This window comes from Echeneis naucrates, chromosome 3 (genome assembly GCF_900963305.1).
Source record: "Echeneis naucrates chromosome 3, fEcheNa1.1, whole genome shotgun sequence".
Classification (NCBI taxonomy): domain Eukaryota; kingdom Metazoa; phylum Chordata; class Actinopteri; order Carangiformes; family Echeneidae; genus Echeneis; species Echeneis naucrates.
In genome coordinates, this window is record NC_042513.1 from 17111662 (window position 1) to 17135539 (window position 23878).

Below are 23878 nucleotides of genomic sequence, written 5' to 3' on the forward strand. Positions count from 1 at the left end.
AATGAATATCATGACTCATGGTGATGTTGAGTACATCACTATCAGATAAGCGGTGATGCTGTCACCATCAGATGACCGGGTTCAACCGGGGCAGACACAATAGCCAACCCGGTGTATTTTGTGTCCCAGCGATAGGGGCATATGTTTGCCCACACTTCCAGCTGCAAATCAGCACCAGCTCAACGCCACCCTGGCTTGCCGTAGGGGCCGAGGTGATTATATTATGTAGATTCCAATCAGCCATGAGTAATGTTGTGTGTGTGTGATACCTTTCATTTGTGATGTCATTAACTGTTGTCTGACGAAGCCTGACGAAGATCTCTGTGAGATCAAATGTTGAATTATTAAATTTATTGGAAGCCACTGACACAGTGAATGGGTTTTATTTCGATTTCACTCGGTTATATCAACGTGTTTTTTTTTTTTTCCCCTTCTTGTTTAACACATTTGACAATTTTCCTTCCCTTGTACCAACTGCATTATTTCGCAGTTTAATTAAGAGTGTGCACTTCTCAGTTTAGCTACGAAGCCGCCAGCCATACACGTTTCTTTGTTTAGTGCTTTTTTTTTTTGTTTTGTTTTTTGCCTCAGTGAATTGTGTGTGTTTTGAAACATTAGCATGCGTGCAGCTGCAGAGGGAACAGGTAGCAAAGGGAAACTGCCTTAGTAGCAGCCTCATGCAGTCATAATCCACAAAGATCTCAGAAAACAGATGGGCTAAATTACCTGCAGGCCTGTTGTTGTTGTTGTTGCACAACTTAAAAAAAAAAGAAAAAAATCGAAAACCAACACAGTCAGCTCCCTATTAGCATTTGGTAATGCCGTCCCTAATGGCTGCGCTGGAACTGGCCGAAGTGATATAACGGCATCACATATACTTTGTGGTTAACAACACACATTAACATAGCTGCCATTCGGTTTTCTGATAAGTGCTTTTTTTCCCCTACTATAAAAACCTTTTTGTCCTTTCAGGAAACATATGAATTTTAAAGCTAATGCAACACAACACAGTAGGATTACCTCAAGTGGGCCAGCAGGTGGGGAAGCTGTTGCATCTCCACCTGCTGGAACCTGTGGAACTTTCAGCACCTGCAAGCAGTGCACATGCATATTAAAAAGACGCCCTCTCCCTCACCGCCATCACGTCACTCATTTTTTCTCCCTCTCTCTCATCGAAATCCACAGTATTGGCAGCACAGAGACCTATACCGCAAAAAACATTTGAAATCAATATACACTAATGAGGAACTGAACGCTCGATGTTAATGGATTATGATCAATTTGTTGGTCAAATCTCGTGTGAAAGATTCTGCATGTGGGACAACCCTCCATCATGAACGCCAGCTTGTTCATGTGCATTTATCTAAAGGATGTAGATGCCTCGTTGCTGTTTATATGTCACAGTTAAGCAAGTGGCCAAAAAGCAAAACTGATTTTCTCACTGGCTCCTAGAAATGATGCTTTACCAATTACAGTGTGATGACAGCATAATCGTTCTCCAGATTTTGTTTAGAGGCAACCTCATTTTTGAATAAATGACACGTTGCATTTATTATAAAGAAGACATTAAGAGGTGGCTGCAGTGCTTAATGAACATGTTTGTCGAACTGTCGCCTTTTGGCTAAATGAAACCAAGCCCCAACCTGCGATGCTGCATAACCACTGTGCTACATGACTGGATAGTTTGGAAAAAAAAATTTAATCTCGAAATATTTTTTTGATTTGTTCAGCTTCATCGTACTTTTACCGCAGCAAATATGTTATTTGAGAAGCAAAGTAGACATTCTTAGAACAGCTTCACCTTTCAAGATGAATGGAGGACGGCGAAAGTCTAAAATCTTTGGCAAAACTCAGAGAAAACAGAAGACCTTAATTATCAGATGATCAAAGGCCACAAGCTTAATTTCCCCCTGTCATTGAAAAGCCCGGTCAGCATCCCTTCTCCTTCAAAACGCATAGAAAAGTTTTTTTCTCTGGGACAAAACTACAATCTATTTGTGCTGTGTCAGTTCAAGCACTTTTTTTTTTTTTTTTGAGAAAACCTTGTCATATTGAAGTTGCCATGGAAAGATTGGAAACATTTAGACAGCACTTGGCAGGATTTATACTAAATTTATATTCATCGTTTCACTGTGGTGGCAGCCATGCCATTTATTTAACTGACACTTGAAAACTTAGAGCAATCATTTTTTTACTTCTTCCTTTAAAATTGCTCCGGATTGAATCCCCAGCTGTTTTTGGGGGCTCAGATAACGCAGCTGGATTCTAAAATAGGCTTCATAGTTGAGGTCGGACCTTACAATATAAATTTATGTGCAATGTAAAGTTGCTCCTTCGGTCTTACTTATGTAAAGATTTGGTCAAACAGTGATAACCTGGTACTTGAAGCGACTTTGTAAGCTCATTTATCCAGGTCGAGAGACGGTAATGAAAAGGGACAATGTTAAATACTAAAAAGGTTCTGGCCTCATGTGCCCGGCCCTGTCCAGAAGAAAAAGACTATTGAAATAATCCTTTGATGTAATCACAGTCTTACTGTAAAGCCTATTTCTTTCCTTTTTGTCCCGTCATGGGCGTGGTGTTCATTCATTTCATTTTGTAATACATTATGCTCTCCATTGGTTAGAAACAGACAAAGGACTTGCACACTATATTAATAGCTCCCATTAAATTTAATGAAGCAACGTTTCGATCTCACACAGATCTTCTTCAGGCTTTGTCAGGCAAACAATGAATAACAGCACAAAGAGCTTCGTTGTCAGGCTGTACCACAGAGGTGTCATCCTTTTGTGTCGCTCTCTTTCTTTTTTTTTTTTTAAGTCATGGAGATTATAGTGGTCCTCTCTGTGATTGTGTGTGTTGCATTTAGCATGCCATGTCTTTTGTGGTTAATTTCAGTTGGAAACAAAAAGAGGGCCGCTGCTCTTACCTGAATTTGGATCTACAGAGAAGTACGGCTGTCCCTCCAGTATACTGTAGACCAGCTTGGCGCTGTTCCCATACACTGGATCATCAGCATCGGTAGCTGTTACCCGGGCAACTGGGGTACCTGTGGGGCAGAAAGGCACGATTATGAGGTGTAACTCCAGAGGCAGCCATCTCTACATTGCTGTGAAGTGCAGTTCAGATGACACTATTGAACCCTTGGCGAGTCAACTCATCTGTCACCTTTGCTTAATATTTGTAATATCTGAAACATCAGCAGTACACATGAAATCGAACGGTTCTGAGCTTAATCTGCATATTTTTAATTTCCAAAGTAAAAGAGTGTATGAAATTTATTGGAATGGGGATGGGCACTGAAATGCATGGTTCACTCTTAAAAGGAAACCAAAACAAATGGGGAAAAAAACACCATGATTGTCCATTGTTTTCTTTCATCTTGATATAGAAAACTTCAACTTCACTTCCAAAAAAATGTAATAAAAGTATTCTATTTCTTTGTTAAATAGAAACAAACCATTGGAAATAATAAATTTTTTGGCACAGTGTTTCTAGACACTCTCCAGTTCACTTCAGCAAAATAATCAAATACACCACCCTTCTTTTTTCTCAGATTTTATCCCTGTAAAGACTTGAGGTCTTCACAATGTCTCAGCCTTTTTGAGTACAGACCTTATGTGAATGAGCACACACAAACTGATGCTGGGAATGTTCTACGCCATCCTTAATTTGCCTTTCACTTGGGTGTGTACAGTTCTGGCATCAAAGTGTCAATTACCTGCAGCAAAATGTGACATGACTTCAGATGAAATATGTTATAATGTGTGTCTGACCTAACTGAGCAAATCAGCCATGTCAGAGCTGATTAGTCATCTACCTTCCTGTAATGTTAGCTTCTGCTGGATATGTTAGCCAGTCTGCGATCGATGCGGTACTGATGGCTTTGTCACTTATTTATGACAACACGGCAGGAACAGTAACTCCATATATAAAACAACAGCTGTTGGGATTCATGACTTTGTAAACTTTAAATATGCACAAAACAGCTGTGTTTCAGCACCTGAAAACACTTCTCAAGGTTAGCAGATAATCATATTTACTGTGTGTGTTTGAGGAACACTGCCTAAAGCAGAAACAAACAAAAAAGAAAAAAATCAAAACAAAAGAAAACAAACAAAGAGTTCAAAGAATTCAATCATTTGGAATAATGGAGGATGTGTGAGACATGTAATGCTCTCTAATATCACTATTCCTTTAACTCAAGAACGATCAGCCATTCCCATCATAGTGACAATAGCAGGACATAAATTAAGTTCTTTATTAAAGGTTTGCTGGAAATGTATGTAGGGACCTTCATCAATATACCAACACTGCCAACCGCTCAAGGCAAAGCATAAAATAGGTTAGTGAGAATTCAATCCATCACTGACAGCTCCATTATAAGGTATCAGAGAGAAAAAAAAGAATGCAAAGCGACTATTAACGCAATTAAACATATCAATTTTAAATCACACTGACCTCGCTCCTCATCAGTCTCGGTGTGACGGACTGTGTGTCAAAGAGAGAGGGGGGGGGAAAAAAACCGAGAGGGGAGCGACTGCTGACGTGCCGGCAGCAAGCAACGTGCTGGCGGGAAGCTACAGATGGTATGGTAATTGTTTCCGTGAAAGATGTTTGGTGGTGATCTGACAACAAAGGGAGATGTCCCCTGTTGCATACAGCGCAGATCCTGCCACGGGTGTCTAAAGTCTGTCCACTGAAGAAAGGCTTGCTGCAAAGAGTGCAGTTTTTTTCTCTCTGTGATTCAGCGATTCCAGTCACGAATTAAAACATGGGAATAAAAATAAATAAATAAATAGGTAAAAATGCAATGACAGATGTGATGGAAACACAGTGCTTGCAGAGTTTACAGCATGTAACCAACAAATCAGACATCTGTATTCTGCTAGAAGATTGGATTTTTTTGCCACAAGAAGCACAGCCCAGGGCTCCAACTGATCTGCTGAACAGCGATGACCTACAGATCCCATATATTCTAAAGGTGGATGTCCTTGTACCTTTTGATTATAAATCAGGTCTAAGTTCTATTACTAATCCTGTGAAAGTATCAGAGGTCTCAGTCCACAGGGAAATGCTCACAGCCTCTATTCAGAATCTTGAGCTTTGAAACCAGCTGCCAGGACCTTGTGGCTTTGTGATGTCACAAGAAAATATCCAGCATCCTCACAACGTTACCAGGTTGGAAACAGTCTCTGAGCAAGAGTCTTGGAGTATCTTCTGATCGACTGATCGACCTGAAAACAAAAGAGCTCCAAAGAGAAGCTTTGGCTCTGAAAACCACAATTATATCATCTTATGGAAGCCCAGAACTTCTAATAAAACAGAGGGAAAGTGTAAACACTTGATCTTCAAGATACATCCAGTGAGGTAAAAACAAACTGGGAATACCGTGTCAAAAACAAACAAAAAGAAAACCACACACACATACAGAAAAAAAACAAAAACATGTCCAATATAGAAAAAACAGGAGAGAGGGTTTTTGTTGAGAAGCAATTCACCAGTGATGTTTTTTCAGATCCGCATGGTACAGTTTCTGAACTCGTCTCTCTCTTTATGCCGTTAGCTACACGTGTCCGCCATTGATTAATAGTCACTGCTGCGTCTGTGGTCCTGCAACAGCAAAACAAAGCAAACGCCACCTTTAGACTCTAACTGCAGTTGGAGTTTCACTGTTGCAACCCAATTATTTCACAGTGAGAGAGCCTCAAGTGGTCCTCTGAGACTGAGGTGTTCTAGTAATTCATAGTCTTATCATGACCTATGCTGTTGTGCTGCCAAAGCTTACTTTGTAAATTTCCTCCTGCTTGTTACACCGCATGCCTTTTTGTAGTGTTTAGATCACAGCAGATCAATGTGCTCTTTTTGTTTCTGTTTGTGCTGTGTTTCAACAGAAACAGTACATTATACCTGGGTGTCAGCTGCTGCTACACTTCGACTTTTCTCCCCTTAGATCACTTACTCTGACTTTATGCGAAATAAACTGATTCCACTTATTTCAAATCAGCTATATAAGCACTTACTGCATTGCACTTACCATGAGCAGCCTAGGTTATGATGCAAATGAGAACACTGTATAGAATAACGCCTCAATAACGGTAAACCATGTCTGTGAAAAATTAGCGTGTGGCAACTTCCCCCCAAACAAACAAGTAAATAAAATATCAAATGAACTGGTTGACATAATGTAAGAAAACATAATTACATTCCACAGATGTGTGTGCAATAATCCAAATTGGTGCACTCATGCAGTAATGCTGAGAAGCGAATTACATCCTGTGTGCCATAGGTGTTTGCCAATTGTCAAATGAATAAAATGAAAGACAGCTAAGGAAATTGCACCTCCTTTTTTCCCAGAGATACAGCTCCTTATCTGCCTTTAAGTTAAATTACTACGACTACAGAGCGAGAAGGCAGCCATCTGCGCATCCTTAATTGTGAAAAGTACCTTCATACTTCTAAAAGGTGTCTGACTATTGCAAACAGGCTTTATAAATTTAGTTACACCATGAATTGAAACGGGTGTAGTAAAGAGTAGGGAAAAAATCTTCATAAAAACTGTGGAACTGCTGGAGCATGAAATAGCTCCCTCTTCCTTTCCCTCCCACAGGGGTAAAATGCTCCTCACCATCCCTGATAAAAAAAAATGAAAGATTAAGAAAGCCAGTGTTTTGGTCCTATTTCAAATCACTGCAGATTAGTTCATCCTTCCCCTTGATAATGCACAGAAATTTCAGGGACACTGCAGAGATGGATGCAGCTGTAGGCCAGGCAACGGGCACAGAAACTCAATTGTAGGAGGGGACATTGTCTCTGGCTTTTATTTGAAGCCTGTAGCATTGTAGCAATTACAATAATAGCAACACAACACCTTTAAACTTCCGGGGATGAAAAGCTGAATGGTTGCTCAAAACAAAAGCCGCGCGGGGTGGAATTAGCTCTGCAAAAAGCCCACGATAGAAAATATTAACATAAAATGTGTGTGATGTCCTGCACGCCCCTGCTGCTTTGGCAGCTTTTCAACCTGAACAGTTTTACTTACAGTAAACACTATTTTTGGTCAAACCTGCCAGACATGTGGAAGTAGGTGCAATCACGCTTTTTCTGGTCTGACTGGATTTGTCTCAGACTTCTCCTGCTGCCTAGCAGATGCCCAGATATGGAAAGATTGCATGTTACCTTCTCTTGGGGAAAGCAAATCTCCTTCTGTTGGTTTGGGCAGTAACCCACAGGGTGACACACATAAAGCATGTATGAAAAAATAGCCTGCGTTCACGCTTATTTTCCCACCGTGAATGTAATCTCATTAATCGAAATCTCAGGATTTAATACCATGCTGATAGTTGCTGTTGCCCTTTGGTTTGAAGGGCCCGTTGTCCCTAGATGGGCCCTGAAATAAAGACATGGGGTTCGAGCCTTCTGTTTTATCTACCTCCACAGATAATAGGGCACCTACTTCCTATTTACTCTGTACACTGGCTCAGTGAAAGCCAATCAATAGGAATCTCCCTTGAACCAGGGTAGGGATAAATTAGGGGATGCAACACAATGTGGCACACAATGGCAGCAGAAGGACATTGCAAGTAATTTCCATGACCCGCTTATTCCCATAGATGCGTTACAAGGAGACACAAATAGCATAAGGCCACGGAGATGGAAGGCTGAGTCATCATAATACAGAAAAAGAAATACTGAGGTATTTAAATATTATGCCGGATATTTTAATTATTTTTTTTTGACTCTTCAGGAATATCTCCACCATTAAAAAAGCAACATATCGGTCAAAATACAGGAAATCAATGACCATGACTGAGTTTCTAAAATATCAAAATGTGGCTGCTGGGCTGCAAAAGAAAAAAATGGGAAAACATTCATTCACCAGTGTCAGATGATAATATCCATGTTCTGCTGTTATAAATAAAAGTGTGTGTGTTTGCATTTAAGAAGCCGAAAGAAACAAAATATTATACTACAGTCAAAGGTACGCTTAATATATATTTGCAAAAATGCAGGTCCATTTATGACATATTGTGCAAGATGCAAAAAACTGCACTAGAGAAAACTATTACCAGGCATTCATTATAATATTTGCATTTACACAGGTTCTATTTTCCAGTTGATCTCACAGGAACATGAGCTATCTATTTTTTATTTTTTATTTTTAAACTCTTATTGCACAGAATTCACCCATAATATAACTTAGCAAACCACACCACGGGGAAGCACTTTTGGCTCAAGTGTCATCATACCTATGATCGCACAAAGGAATGTATCATTACAGTTCATTTATTATTACTGGAATTCTCCACAACATCCCTGCATCCAATGGCGGCTGTGTAACAACCCCGCCATGCTCGGCACGGACCAGCTCAGAGGCGTGAAGGGTAGAAGACAGGGGGCATTCATATGTATGCAGGCACTGAGCCATAGAGAAGGGATATCACTGAGGCATGGGGAGAGCTGTGGGCCGCATGAGGCGTGGGGCTAACAGTGCCCTGCTGTGAGCCCTACCCAGGTAAAACAATGCTGTTTATGTCTGACTGGCTTTACGCTGCGGGGATTGAAAGCAAGAGGGAGAAATATATGGGGAGAGGAGCAGAGGGGCCGAAGTGTGCCCACCAGCGCAGCATTGGTTTATTTTTACAATACATGCAGGAAGCAGAAATTAGATATTATAAAGTTTTGCTTAAAAAAAGGGGATGGGGGGGGGGGGGGGGGGGGGGGGGCACAAAGGCCACCACACACTACTGCCATTAGTCAACAGGAGGTGTGAGCAATTATAAAATTGAAATGCTCTCTCAGAAGAAAGGAACAGATATGTGTTATTTCATTATTTCTTAAAAAAAAAAAATCACAAAAGAAGAGAGGAGAAAATGTCAACCTGTTAGTTAAACAAAATGAGCTGACACAACCCAAAATTAGCTGCTGGAAGCTAGAAGTTATTACCTAACACATCATCATTAGATGGCTTCCTAAATTAGTCTGCTGAATACAGTGGCGAAAAACTAGGGTTACTCTCTCTACTGAAGTTAAAGCATTTATAATTAATATTCATTGGTCAGATGCAAGTGTTGTTTCCAACTGTGAGCCCTACCTGGGTAGCAGAAAATGGCTTACAGACATAACAACTAGCAATGCCAAACAACAGGCCAGAATTCAGTTGCTGAAAGATTAGATAGTAATTCACTGTTAGTCTTGACAATGACCTCTAATGAATACTGAGGTTACTGCATGCCTGCAAACTGCTAAATTTGGCTGTATATATGATGATATATTAAATCTCGTTGCTGTGCCTGAATAAAATCCATACTTGCAATTTTAAAGAGAAAACACAGCATAAAGTTAAAAACAAAAAACAAAGAAAAACTGACCTTTTATGAGGAGAACCATTTCACGAGCATAAAAGCTTCATTTTAAACACACATCTATCAGTTGTGTTGTGCTCATTTGTTCATAAAAGGTCATGTCAGAGTCAGTTTGTAGGCTGCCATTGCTGAAGCAAAAACAGCTTGGTGAGACAAGATCTTTCTGTACTTTCAAATGCAAAAAGAAATAACAACAAAAAACTATGCAATTATAATAAAACCTCATTTTATTGCAATCAGCTTAACTACCACAGTTTATCAGTGTCTGTCTGACATAATTATGTGATGATGCATTGATCCTACATCCAGTATCTGAAACTAAGAACTGCTGGACCCCCCCCACTTACTTTATAACCTGTGCACTCAGGTACATTTTTCACGTTATTTTGGATGAAAACGTCAAAGTTCATTACTTTTTTCTCCCCCACTTGGTGTCAGTGATAATTTGATTACTATCAACAATCAGACTTCTTGATTGTGGACTGACATGATTAAATGTGAAAAAAACATCTATTATTACAGGAACTGCAAACCTCAGAATGCATTAATTGGCCAATTACACAATTGCTCAATGAAGCCATGTAATAAATTTTGTTAACTCAGGCTCCCCTGTCATTTACCCTCGCTTGGGAGGAAGATGTTTTTTTTTTTTTTTGGGGGGGGTGGAATGAGTAGGGCTGGGGGGGGGTCAGTAAATAGTTTTCATCTTTATAGCTATCACTTTTCTTAAAACTGTATATTGGAAAGAAATGTAATGAACACAAGCATAGTGCAAATGTGATAATACATCCCATGGCAATCACTCTTACTTTCTAGGTCAGAAAGATGGCGTGCCAAACTCTTTTTCTGAAATGGCTGTTGGGTGGGGCTGGACTGTACCCTGAGAGCACCACTGCGGTGACAGGAAAGTGATTATGTATTGATCACAATCACATAGACACTGGTGTAGCGCTCTCTCCTGTCTGTGGGCAGAGAGCAAAAAAGCTCATGATCAGACAGCGAGACTGACAGCACTTCTCTCCAGGCATTGCTAGCGGCTTTATTTTTGGACAGTAGCAACTATTTGATTGAAATGCATGTGCACGGATGGGGAATACCACAAGAATTAAGAGGTGAGTAGCACCGCGAGGCAGAGTGTTGTCAAATACAAAGTGTAGTGCTGTTCTGTAGTGTGGCAGGCCAAAGCTCTTGATAACACAGAAACGGTTGTAACGAGGCGGAGGAAACAAGCATTTCGATGCATTCTTTCATCCATCCATCCTTGTTCGCCCATTCTCTCAGAGGAGAAGATGACATACTTGGAGGACCGCCAGTTGATTTTCAAAGCCAGTTTTAGGTTCCTGGGCTGCAGATGGGCATTTATGGCAACACTGCAGATGGGCATTATGGGAAAACCCTTAAACAAATAAACATACCCATAAACAACTGGCATGTGTGAACTTTTTGTCCTTTGCCAGAGAATCCTGAAAACTCCCACCCCTTCATTTGTCACAGATCCAAAACCCAGGCTGCGACCAAAACTCTCTTCTCTACTCCACCACCATGTTTCATATTTATATCAGGAGGATATAAGTATTTCACATTACAGCAAGGCACAGTAAATAATTGCAATGCAGGAAAAAACACGATCTCCCTCGGTTCATCAGTCTTCATAACAGGACTGATGCAAACTCACACTAAACTGCGTGTTCCAGTAGATCCACAGGATGCAGCCGAGGAACTGGGTGAATGAATGAGGAGCACCCTGCAGGGGCTAAAAAGTTCTGGATATGCTGTGTGTGATTACATTAGGACATAACACACTTTTCGAAGTTAGACTTGGCCAACACGGGCCAGAAGCGGGCTTACAAAAGGCAGAAAAAAAAAAAACAAACATCCTGAAGATAAGATATGGTTGTCAGCGTCCAAGAAATTGCTCCCCAGAGCCAATGATGGATAAGGGATGCTGCGCTTTTGAAGAGCAAGGGGACCATCACACTTAAGCACTTACATTGTCATTGTTGTACTACGATTACTAGTCTTTCATAAGATAGAGAGGGAGCCATAACTAAGAAACAAGGGACAGCAGATGCGTCCGCATTTGTTCGCCCGATTGTATGTGTGCGTGGCTGTGTAAGACATCCCGTCTTCCAGGAGTCGGCCACTGAGTCCGCTGCCTTGACAAAGCGTTTACAGGAACAAAATAATTAAGAGGGTACTTTGTTCCCCACTGATGGCTGTGACATATGCCGCCATTTTAAAGGGTTGTGTCATTGATTCACTTTAATTAGTTCATAGTAAATGTGTGCAACATGCAGATAGAGTTCAGGACTGGAAGTCGAGGACAGGAAATTGGGCACTTCACATGTTTAATTGCTCCCAAAGCATTTACAATGGCATAGTAATAACAAAGAATAAAGCAAAGTATATTTTCTAATGAACAACTTTATCATGGCTAAATGAAAAAAACGTTACCTAATTGGAGAACTGTACCACAGGGGTGAGGGTTTTTAATGTGAATTATGCTTCCCCTAACCAAAAAATAAAAAAAATTGGGAAAGGAAAAAAACAAGTTTCAGCATAATGCAGAATCGTGGTGGGAAATGAACTTGTGGTTACTACATCAGCACGAGCTCCTGAGACTGGAAACCAACCAGAGATCAAAGTTATTACCTAATACCAGAAATGAATTACTTTTGTATATGTTGTTGCCAAAATGCTCGTAACTAGACACGTGGCCTAATGCATTTCCAGCTGAGCTGCTCAGAGGCCAACAGTAGACAACTCCCTGAGTGTATGTGTGCGTTACTGCGAATGTAAAGTCACAGGCGGTATTACTGAAGCCGGGATTATGGCTATACCACGAAATAAGACGGGGCACATTGCAGCATGACCAATGTGTTATTATCAGGGATTTCGCAATAATATAGGCTATGTTTTACTCACGATAAAGCTCCCATATTTTACATTTTTCCTACGTTCTATTAGAAGTGTTGGTATCAACAAGAATATATGTTTGAATATAAACTATCTCAAATGTAGTTTTATATGTCCTGTTAGGCTCCTCACTGGAGGCGAGCCAATCAGAAGAGAGATGACCCTGTTTTGGGAGTGAGTGGTTGAGAGCAGTCACTCCTTTGTTGCGACGTAAATTAAAAGCAAAGTAAAAGAGCACTCACATTGTGAATACAGGCTGTGAGGCTTTCTGTGGGGACCGAGCACTTGGATACTTTCACCGCACAGAACCTAGACCTGATTTATAATTGAGGAAGACAAATTTGACTATGCATAAAATGGGACTTTTAAAATATGAAACGATACATTATATTTGAAAACTAGGCAAAATATTAATAAGTCTTATATAAACAAAATAAATATAATAAGAGGGGAATATCAATCGACTGCTCTCCAGGACAGCAAACCATTTCCTGCCCACTTAAATTTCCTGTCTGAGGCTTTCTTGCTCAACCACAAACTGCACAGTTTCCCTGCTGGTCTATGAAGTTCTCACAGCAAGTTAGCAGCAAATGTCCTTAGAATCAAATCCTCTTGTCAGCCATTAGACCAAATCAGAAGACCAAATGATTTCTCAGAAAACTCCCCTTGAAGCCCAGACAAAAAGACAGAAACAGACAGCACTGTGCAGACATAGAAGACACCTTGACAATTTTAGGTTGGGGGCACCACTAAATTATTACATATTCTTTTTCTGCTACAGTGAGTTAAGTTAATAAATTTTCAATTACAAAGGTAATCTTAGACTGTGATTATGTTTTTAAAGCCCAATTTATTCAATCAGCTTCCTACTAGGAGCAACAGAGTCGTAGATGAACATGAAATAATCTGCCAGAGCTTTGGTTCACAAGACATGGGTAAGTTTTTGGATGTCTCCTTATCACTGGTTCGAATTGATTTTTTTTTTTTTTCCCTTCAAAACTTTGATTGTTGCTTATCAACATGTAAATATTTAACAATTTAACTAACTGAAATTGTAAAAATGATTAATCTCATGATGTTACGCTCAATTTACATCAAACAACTTTTTAAGTGATTTCACAGTTTCGGACAAACGGGGGTTTTGCTAAAATTGTGGCGAGATCTTGGGGATTGTTCAGCCTGAAGTGATCATCAAACCTAAGTCAGCCATTTCATCAGCTTTCAATATTCCAATATGATCAAACATGTTTCCTCTTGCTGTATGTATCTTCAAATTGGTAAGGAGCTGTAAAGTCTGATGGCAGTGGGCGGAGGTCCTTCACCTCCCATACAACTACATTAAGACGACAAACTGCAGCGAATCCACTCGTGCTGTGGATTTTTAGCAGCGAGCCTCATTGAACTAATACACTCTGTCATCTGACAGCTGTTCTGGAGCAAGAAGGGTTAAAGCGTTCTCCCAGAGGAATGCTGAAACGTAGTACGTCTACGTGACTGGCGAATTAATGTCTTCGTCAGCCGGTGAGAACGGGGCTGTCTGAAAAGTAATCCATCACCGAGAACACACAGACAGAAAGTTGCATGCCGCCACATAAAGTATTGGCACAGGCACACACGCTAACACACACATATCAGCGATGGAGGTAAATGCACATTCATGCTCAATTGTTCACACGAAAACAGTCATAAAGCTCACGCAGGCAGACAGAGACAGAGTCTAAACAGCTAACCCACCTCTAAACTCTCAAAGCGGGTAGCTATCAGAAAGAAAAGGGGAAAATAAATGACAGTCGAGGAGAGTGACAGAAATGGTGGAACGTGGATTTACACCCCTAGTAATCCCTAGGTTTGTTTACACCACAAGTGAAGTGAAATTTTAAAGGCCTATCTCTGTAGTGTGCTGGAGAGCAGATTCACCCAATTACACAGCAGCCCCCAGTGTGACATAGTAAAACTGCTGTAGGATTGACTGTGTTTTCGTGTGGCTTTATGTTTGTGCGCGTGTGCCTGGACATCACCGCTATTGTGGAAAAACCACAAATTGACTAAATCCATACTGCAGCGCTGAGAGCAATACGGCCGCCAGACCTCCAATACAAAAACAGCCAGAGAAGAAGAAGAAGAAGAAGAAGACTGTGTGATGCCACAAACCGGCTGCCTGCCTCACAGCAAGACAGGAGGGTAAAACACAGAGTAAGCACACCTGAATTAGGTGCTGGTCCACAAGACAACAAGATAAAAAACAAACAAACAAACAAAAGACTAACCTGAACATTTCATATCTGGACAAGAAATGAGAAAAAAATAGAAAAGGTTACAAACTCAATTACCAGCAAGGCTATACATTTTTATGACAGAGTAAAAGCATTGAAAGTGTGACAGATAACTCTTCTTTTTTTCTTCCTTGTATCAGACAGTTGGCAACAACTGTACAGGCCGAGCGAAGGCTTTAGTTAATGGGGACAGACTTCAAGAGAAAGACCTTGTCCTCACTGGAGATTTGATCCTTTCGTCTTATCAGCTTCTTTTTCAAATTACCTTGCTGTATGGACTTTTATGCCTCTCCCCTTTTATTCTCTGCAGGTGACTGAATGGGCCTCTCTAGTCTCAAATCTCTGCCACCTTGATGAATGTTTTCCACCCCCATTTATGTTGCATTGGCCAATCCCCTCCGCTCCCGCCTACAGAATGCCACATGAATCTTTTCTGTAGCCACTTGAAGGTGTATTCGCTCACACACCCGCACAGACACGCACACACATAAAAAATAATAAAAATAAAAAAATAAAATAAAATAACACAAATAAATATATTGCTAAGTTCCCTTTTCCCTTTTAATGTAATATTTTCTTTGTTTCTCTCACTGTTAAATTAAGTCCACAAAGCCTATTGTGGGAGCCACATGCAATTTTAAAAAGTGCTATTATCTCTTTCAATGGGATGCAATTGCAGCTTTTAATTTTAAGTACTGAGTGCCAGGTGGCCGCAGGGTGCAAATAACCATGGTTGGTACCTCAGACAATTAATAATGCAGACGCGGAGGGATAAGAGTACAGGAGATCCTGTTCGCGCTGCTCGACGTTCTAACATCACCCGAAGCGTTGACAAGGGTGCACGCCGGCTCAAAAACACACATCCACATTCTCGTTGACTCTTGGCTGCAGAGCAACAGGGGAAAAAAGTTCTGCTTTTCTTTTTCATTTTTGTTTTGAAAAAAAAAAAAAAAAAAGCAGAAGTAAGTGGGAATGACATTCTGCACAATGCAAGATACAGCAGGAAAGGGAAGCACAGTAGGAAAAAGAAGGACGAATGCAGAGAAGAAGCGTATCAGGAAAAAAGAGGCCCTGCAACAACATTAAATATCCACAACTCTCTCCTTGAATAATTAATGGGTGAGCCACGACTGCATGCTGAAGAATGCGTATGAGAAAGCATCCTGGCAACTTAGCAGATATGAGTAAGCATTTGCCAAGTTGGAGGTGCGAACTGGAGCCCTCCTCATTTTGCCTGTTAAAGCGATGATGCAGAGCGGACCTCCCACTCACCAGCATGACTTCAAACCATCCCTTGTCACTTCTGGCTGATATGAGACACAGTTGATAAGGACACACACACACACACACACACACATATATAAACTCACACACAAAAATTTAGATTACTTCCACAAACCATGGAAATAGAACTTGTCAAGTGTCTTATTTGAGGACCCAGCAACAGAATTTCACCGTCCATAAAATATTTTCTGTTTTAATTATCAGCAAATGAATTTCCCCCAAAGTTAATGACTAAAGCTCTGTGTTGTGTGCGCCTAAATAAATGGAGGCGTGTCAACAGCAATGTTTCTAAAAATGTCCTCTGTCTAACATTGTAAACAAGAACACGTTGTGCAGTTCAGCAGGATTGCAGAGAGAAAGTGTAGCGAACAATCTCAGCTCAGCAAGCCGTCAGTAGAACCGGGGGCAGATAGGCAATTAATGAATAAGTGTATGACTGACTGAGTGAGAAAATGGCTCTTTCAGTTGAGCTACGCCAGTACTATCTCCAGCAAGATGTGGCATGTGTTGTGAGGACACCTCTCCATCTGTTGAATTCTGCTTAGAGATAATATGTTGGATTTGAACAGCGCTCTCTCTAAACTGTCTCATTGACAGTGGCCAGACATGGAATTGACAGAAGAGGATGTGAAAAATGCCTGTTGGTTTAATGCTTAACCTTGCTTAAACTAAAAATGACAAATGTGTGTCACGATTAGCTTCCTATTTTCTACCTGGCTCATTTCAAAGTGTCAGGGGTGACATTGAAACATCTGTAAACATGGCTCTCCAGACAACCATGCACCTTCCAGCAGCAACATCCACTGAGATTCTGCTGCAGTGTATTTGAACATCATTGAACTTCAGCTGTAGATAGTCAAGCCTTTAATTGTATCAATTTCTTTTATCTGCGTGAATTTGGTTTATGTGTTACTGTTATGATCAACTTGCAGCATCTGTTGTGAGGAGTTATTCATAGGTTTCTGTAGCACAGTACTGATAAAAGGCTCCAGTCTGACTGCTACGAGTATCTTAATGTAAAGAATCTCTCCTGTATGGACAGTCGGATGTTCAGCACTATGGGGGAACATTAATTCATTGTGCATTTCATTAGTTTCTGACAGCTACAGTGTTTTTGACATGTGCCACTGATGTTTGATGGCTTTTGGGGAGGTGGGCCATCTCATATTAATTTAATATCATATATTTAATACACTTGGCTGTTCTCTGGAGGGAGTTTCAGGTTTCATAATGATTGTGGGATTTTTTTATTCATAATTTTGGTGGCTTTATTTATTAACTAATAAATAACTCTTGGTTATTTATTAGTTAATGTCAGGATGGGACAGCGGTGCAGCAGATGTTTGTGAGGGCTGGTATATGGTGTGAGAAACATGTTCAGGGGAGCAGCGTCGAAGAGACTCTTTCTGACAGTGTCTGATGTTTTTATAAGTGCTATACACCTAGAATATGAAGATTTTTTTTAGGGATGGACAGAGATGGTGTCTTGGTATCTGCCAGCTTGTGTGGGTTGCTAAATGCCATCTCTTCCCTGCCTTGCTGGCATGTTTTAGTGCCCTTTCCCTGCCGCAGTAGACGGAGTATGTTGGACAGTCAGTAGAGCATGCATTATAGGTGGTGAAATTGAAAACAGCTGGAACTTCAGGCTTTAGTCTGAAGCCAACCAACCCCCATGATGTAAAAGGTTAGAGTACTGCACGATGGCCATGTAAGATATAGCTCGGCTTCTTCTTCTGCCTGTTTTTGCAATTTATGTTTGTTTTATCCATGTTGACAGTATTGGAATCTATTCAGTAAATCACGTTAAATTGTTTTACTCTGCTATTGACTTCGCCTGACTTTTACTTTCAGCTTTTGGTCAGTTTTCATCTCTCCAAATTTCTCCCATCTTGCTATCTGTCCATCAGTATTTTCTTGTAAGTGTCTTCTGCAGCATTATTTTACCTCCAGTGACACTTCTTTATTACTTTCAAGTCTATTTAATGGGTTTAATCAAGGAAAGTGGACATATAAGACTTATATCCAACCATGAGAACAACGGACCAAGAAGCCATTGAACAAACAGCAAACACAGTTTCCTTGCAAAGCCTGGAAAGTCTGTTCTGCTAAATCCAAAGTGTGTTTGCTACATCAGCTGAGCAGCCATGTCACCTGACCTTTTTTTTTTTTTTTTAATTCTCATGTATGGAGGCTCTGCATTGATACAACACTGAGGGAGTGGGAAAGCTTTATTTCTGCCATCAGAGATAAAAGCTCATGTTGAACAGAGCTTTGAGTTCTTATTTTTAGGTCCTAAAGAAGCAGAGACAAAGTGATCGGTTCATTTTATTGTTTAAAGATTAACTTTAATCATCTGTTTGTGTCTGACCTCTTTGTCATGAGTGTCTTATTTATGTCTCCTTTATTAAATTGCTTTTAGACATATAGCTACAAATAAATCCTATCATTCAAGTCCATGTTCATTATTTCTGAGCAAAGGCAGACTTTACATCTTCTGATTGCAAGACTGATTGATTTGATTTGCTGCTTTTCCTTTATCTGAAAGTGAAGCCCCAATTTTGAACAAGTGCAAACATAGCATAAAGTGTAGCAGCTGCTACGTCTTTACTGAATAGGTGCAGCGGGTGCCATTTGGAGCAAAAGTCACAGATGTCAGAACCAGGAATGAAATCTTATTGCTGTCAACTACACACTTTTTCACCTAACTCAAATCCTCACTTCTAAAAATACTTTGATTTTTTTTTCCCCCCAAATGTCAGAAAATTCCATTATCATTACAAGCAATATTTTAATGGATATGGTGACGGTGTATAAATATTGTCAGTTTATTGCAGAGCACAGAAATAAATGTAGATAAACTATATTAGAGCATTGGAGGACAAAAATTTCTTCATTTGCAGGTACATCGTATAAAGTTGTAACATATTCAAGGCAGTGTTATATTGTTTGGCAGTTATGTACTGGAGGTCATAAAGTCATCATGTGAAAGCTGTACATCAATGCTGTATTCTTGTATTACTGATATTTATACTGTTGACTGCAAAATTTGCTCCAAATATTCAATACCGCGCCTGTAAAATAACTAAAACCCATCAGATGTATAAAAAATGTTCCGTAATGTCTTTGTCATATTTACTCATCAGGTTGTTCAGCTTTGTGCCAACTCAAAGTTGTACACACGCTCCACTGGGTCGTCAGAAGGCGACTGAACAGAGGCTTACTACAAGCTGTGGTCAGTGCACAAACAGGACGTGCTTTTCGACAGCTGGCTCACGTTAGGGGTGAAAAACAAAGGCCATTCAAGTCATTAGAAAGGATCAAAAACACAATAGAATAGCTCTTCGTCAGCAGTAGGTTTGCACTAAAATTCTGTTTAAAGGGGTCGACTCCAGCAAAGATGGTGCCGTAAACTTAGAGCTCGTGGTGAGGGCTGCAAACCGGTGAAATCATTGGTGTGATGTCTTCTGTGGCTCTGTAGGAGTTTTGTGAAGCCTGAGATAATGGATGAGTGTGAGGTTCAACACACATCGGCATCAACCAGCCAAGCAGGTGTAACAAAAGGCTATTTTTAAAATCCACTTTTGGAACCAAATAGGGGATTTAGAATTGGAATATCTCGGTCTACCCTGCATTGATTTTCTTTCATTTTTTTTATCCTCTCACCACCCCTCAATTTTTACGTGTAATGCTAAATAACTACAGTAGACACAAACATCAAAGCAGGCTGTATGAAATTTTTCTTGAATTGTGCATGATCTGTCTCCTACATACCTATCAGTGAGGGAGCTCATCTGCAGATTCAAATTCAAAACCATCAGATAAGTCCAGGCTTTTGTTGTTTACTCTCTCAAATAATCCATTAAAACGCTAAATTATTTTTGTTCTATAAAAGGTCAGAAAATTACAATTGATAAAAGACCAAGCCGACATTTTAAATAGGGCTTTCGACTCTAGGTTGAGTGAAAGCCAAGAAAAGCAGCCTCTCCTTACAAATGTGAAGCCCGGATTGCTTGTGTTTGAAAAATTACTCAACCAATCAATCAATATCATAATAAAAACTGATTAGTGTTCAGCTATATGATGAATGAATTCATCTAACTCAGTTAAAATAATTCCTTTTTTGGGCATGTGTGTTTTTGGGCATATGATGAGGCAGCCATACCTCAGGACTCTACATCAACATAGTTGAAGACTCACTCACTCACTGTCTGCTATCTGCCCACCGGTGGCCATCAGAGGACATCGCAGTGTCTCAGGGCCACACTGAAACAGATCAGTCCCTCTCCTCCCCTGCAGCACTGCTGAAGTGAGGATGCACTGTCCTTGTTTTCACTCCAAAACTGACTAAGTGACCTTGATGCAGTGATTAGTAGTGTGTGACAGCATGACACCACAAGATGAGACTTACATGCATTTCAAGGTTGTAAAAAGCATAATTACAAACCTGGGATGTTTAGGATTATGCGTTTTGACTAAATGTCCTTCCAGGTGTTAATTGGAAGACTGCGCCCGTTAATATGACAAGAAAAAAAAAACCAACATGCATTCAGCCAAATAAATTTCATGTTCAACCTTTGCTTCTTTCACATCCCATTGTCACACTGTTGGACCTGTTACATGAAATCAGTTTAATCACATCCACTCAGCACAGTGACGCAGAGGGTAGTGTCGCTGACAGCCTCAGCTATTCGCATCCTCCTCATCATTGCAAAAAGGACACACACTCGAACACGCAAACACACAAAACCTCCCTCATTTGCTGTCACTTTCATTAACTTTGTTTGTTATTTACCTCCATCCTTTTTATTTTCTTCCTAACCCTTTCTACTTCATGGGCACAGGGAAAAAAAAAAAGACAAAAAGGCAACTGTTTGAGAAACTACACTGTGGCTTCAGAAAAAGGCTGCCTTTTTTTTTTTTGTCCTTGCTCTCATTGAGAGCCTTTTGCTATTCATCGGGGCAAAGCAGCCAGGCCAGCGAGGGAGGCAATCTTATGCAGATCACATTGAAGGGTTTCATTACCTGGAAGCCAGCTACTTTTTGTTCTCCCTCAAGGGAAGAGTGAGAGAGAGCATTAGCTTCGCAAAAGAGAGGCTTGGTGAGCAAACGAGAGGAAGAGAGAAGCAAGAGAGGGGGAGAGGGAGGGGAAAAAAAGGGTGCATAAGGGAGAAATAGAGAGCGAGAGAGAGGGAGTGAGTTACAAAGAGTGCGTCTCTGTGGGCTACAGGGACAAATTACACCTCAACAATAGCATCTTTACAACTGCATGGTGGCTTTATGCTAACAAAGGGAAGGTATGTGTTTTCCTACATGCGTGCTGACACGCACTTGTGCATGTATTCACCGTGTGTGCACACTCGTGTGTGTGTGTGTGTGTGTGTGTGTGCATGTATGTTTGCCTGCATTCTGTAGAAAAGAAACAATGCCCCTGGAGGCTCTAAAGAGCTTATATTACTGTATCTGGACAGATGACTGATGATGTTCCATATATAATGCAGAGGTGCTTTGGATTGTAAATAACACTTGATGAATTACTATTACACAGTTGGTGTGTTTGTGTGTGTGTGTTAACCCTAACACATGTTTTCAGGAAACATCTGAGTTTCTCTCTCTCTTTTTTTTTTTTTTTTTTTTTTTCAATACAATGGCTGTAATTGAAACAAAGAGATGCTGAATTTGCATCGACTCTCCATCAACCACCGGGTGCAGCCACAGACAAGAGCAGCGAGGAAGAATGAATGCACACAAAGGACAGGGAGTCACTGGGTTATTGACAAGAGACAAGTACCACAGACACAAACAGCTGTGGATAAAAGCAAGCCGACAAAAACACCCACACAGTAAAGTGCGAACAAACACACACAGAAAACACAAGTGCAGATGTTGTTGCCAAATGAGGTGAGATAGATAGGAGTAGCAGGTTATTTACAGAGAAATTCCTGTGTGTCAGTTAAATCCTTTCTGCCTCGGTGGCTTGTCCTATCCCCATTTAGCACGGCCCCAGAAAAGGGCAGGCTGGCATGCACGCTGCCTGGCAGTTAGACAGGCCTGAGAGAGTCAGAGCCTTGGCCAGGTTCACCGCTCTGACCTCCTCTCACCCCGGCTCAGCCTGTGAGCCGCCCACCACCATCACAGCAGCGCCGGTTTGCTGTGTCCCTTCCCGGCCCAGGATACCGCTCGTCAGATGTGCCCCAGCCCAGCACTGGCCCAGCTCTGGCCCAGCTGCCCACTATGTTAAAGGGCCAAGGGCCCCCTGCCACTCAGTCCATCTGCCAAGCTGCAAAGCAGAGTCTAGGATCAGAGAAGAGAGAGACACAGACACCAGACACTCTTGCTCTTAGCTCTCTGCTCAAAACTCAACAGAGAAATGCCAGATAAAAGGATGCACTATAAATGTGCTTCTTTTACTTATGTGGGTTGCTATGACCCTGAAATACTGCTACACTTTATACAAATTAAACTGCATTTAATGTGTTCGGACTCACATTTTCCAAGGCCGCGATATGCTTGAGATTTACTGCAAGATTAGCAAAGTACAATCGTATTTTTTAAGGTATATCTAGGAAGGGGATTTTTATAGAACATCTGGCTCAAGTGGAGCATGAAATGCTCTCAAAATAGCTCAGCTTTCCCTTCGTTGATCTGAAACATAGCTATGTGTAGAAAAGTAGCCAAAAAGCAATATGAGGCAGACATACAGCTAGACAGTTAGATAGATAGATAGATAGAGAGACAGGGACAAAGAAATGTGCTTTGATGAAACAAAGAGTATTTTACAATGGTATCTTTCAGACCAGATTATGTACAAGTCTATCTCTAATAAAACCATGTGGGTATTAAATCACCTGTGATCACAGGGAGTTTTTTACTGCTTCAAAATTGGAGGCACAGGATGATCAGCTCGTGCGGGTGGCATCAGAGAGGGCGACCCACATGAAGAGGAGACGGGCCATCTGTCTACGTGCCTGTTTATTAATCGCCCTGATAATGAAGCGTGCTCACAGCTCACACTCCTGAGGCATCTCTATCACAAGTTTCAATCCGGCAAAACAACGTGCAGCAAGTCTGTTTCGCAGTGTAGCAATTATTGTCATTTGCACCCTGCTCAGTGCATGGAGGAGGGTCTAGTCACTCCCTCCTAATTACCTGAAGCGTCACTTCAGGACTTTATCATTTCCAACTACATGGCAACCCCCTTGTTAGCTGCAGAAGGGTAGCAGAGCCTCGTAATTCCAGCATATGGTCGGCAGCCATACGGGGGGGAATTTGTCAGCTTGTAGTGGCCTTAAAGTCGAAGACCCCATTAACAGGAAAACAGGATCTGCTAATCCTGTGAGATCTGTGCAATCCATGGAAATGAATTTTAATTCTAGTCATGGATGGGGCCTGCACAAACAAGTAATATAGTTTCTTTTAATTGAACTGACACTGAAACATAATCATCTAATGAATATACTTCTGAAGCTAAGAACATAGGAGAGATGTGCAGAGGTAGACTATATCAAATATTCATTTTATTAAATAGATTGATAATGATTTGAATTTTTATCCCTCAATTAAAATAAAGATCATAATTCTTGCGCGGAGATTAAAGACACAACCTCTGGATTTGTAAAATACATAAAAAAAAACAACTATTAAATTATTTGAAAAAAACATAAGAATAAAGCTGTATGAACAATTACGTCGTGGTTTACCTTCCAGTGCTTGGATAACATTAATGAAAGACTGTGGCCTGGTTCAATGCGGAAATTATGCTTCTAGTGACTTCCAGCTTAAAAGAGTTTATTAGCAGTTATCAGAAATGAAGAAACACAAATTTCAAAGAAAATGCAACTGCTGCCTTAACCTAAAAATGCATAAGATATCAGCCCTTAATTACCGCTGCTGAAGTGTTGCACTTTCTATGCCCACCGGCCTCCAACTTTTGTGTTGTGCATAGATATATATGCAGCATCTCATTCATTCATATACAGTACAGGCCAAAAGTTTGGACACACCTTCTCATTCAAATGAATAGGAAATTGTGTCCAAACGTTT

The 23878-nt window shown here is 40.7% G+C and overlaps 1 protein-coding gene across 1 annotated transcript in view; it reads right to left on the reverse strand.

The window, feature by feature from the left end:
* cdh8 (cadherin 8) overlaps window positions 1–23878 on the reverse strand; it is an 87841-nt gene that overhangs the window by 26307 nt on the left and 37656 nt on the right. The window contains exon 3 of the mRNA XM_029497716.1: window positions 2930–3049. Within this exon, the coding sequence (XP_029353576.1) occupies window positions 2930–3049 (120 nt within the window). The remainder of the gene's footprint in view (window positions 1–2929; window positions 3050–23878) is intronic.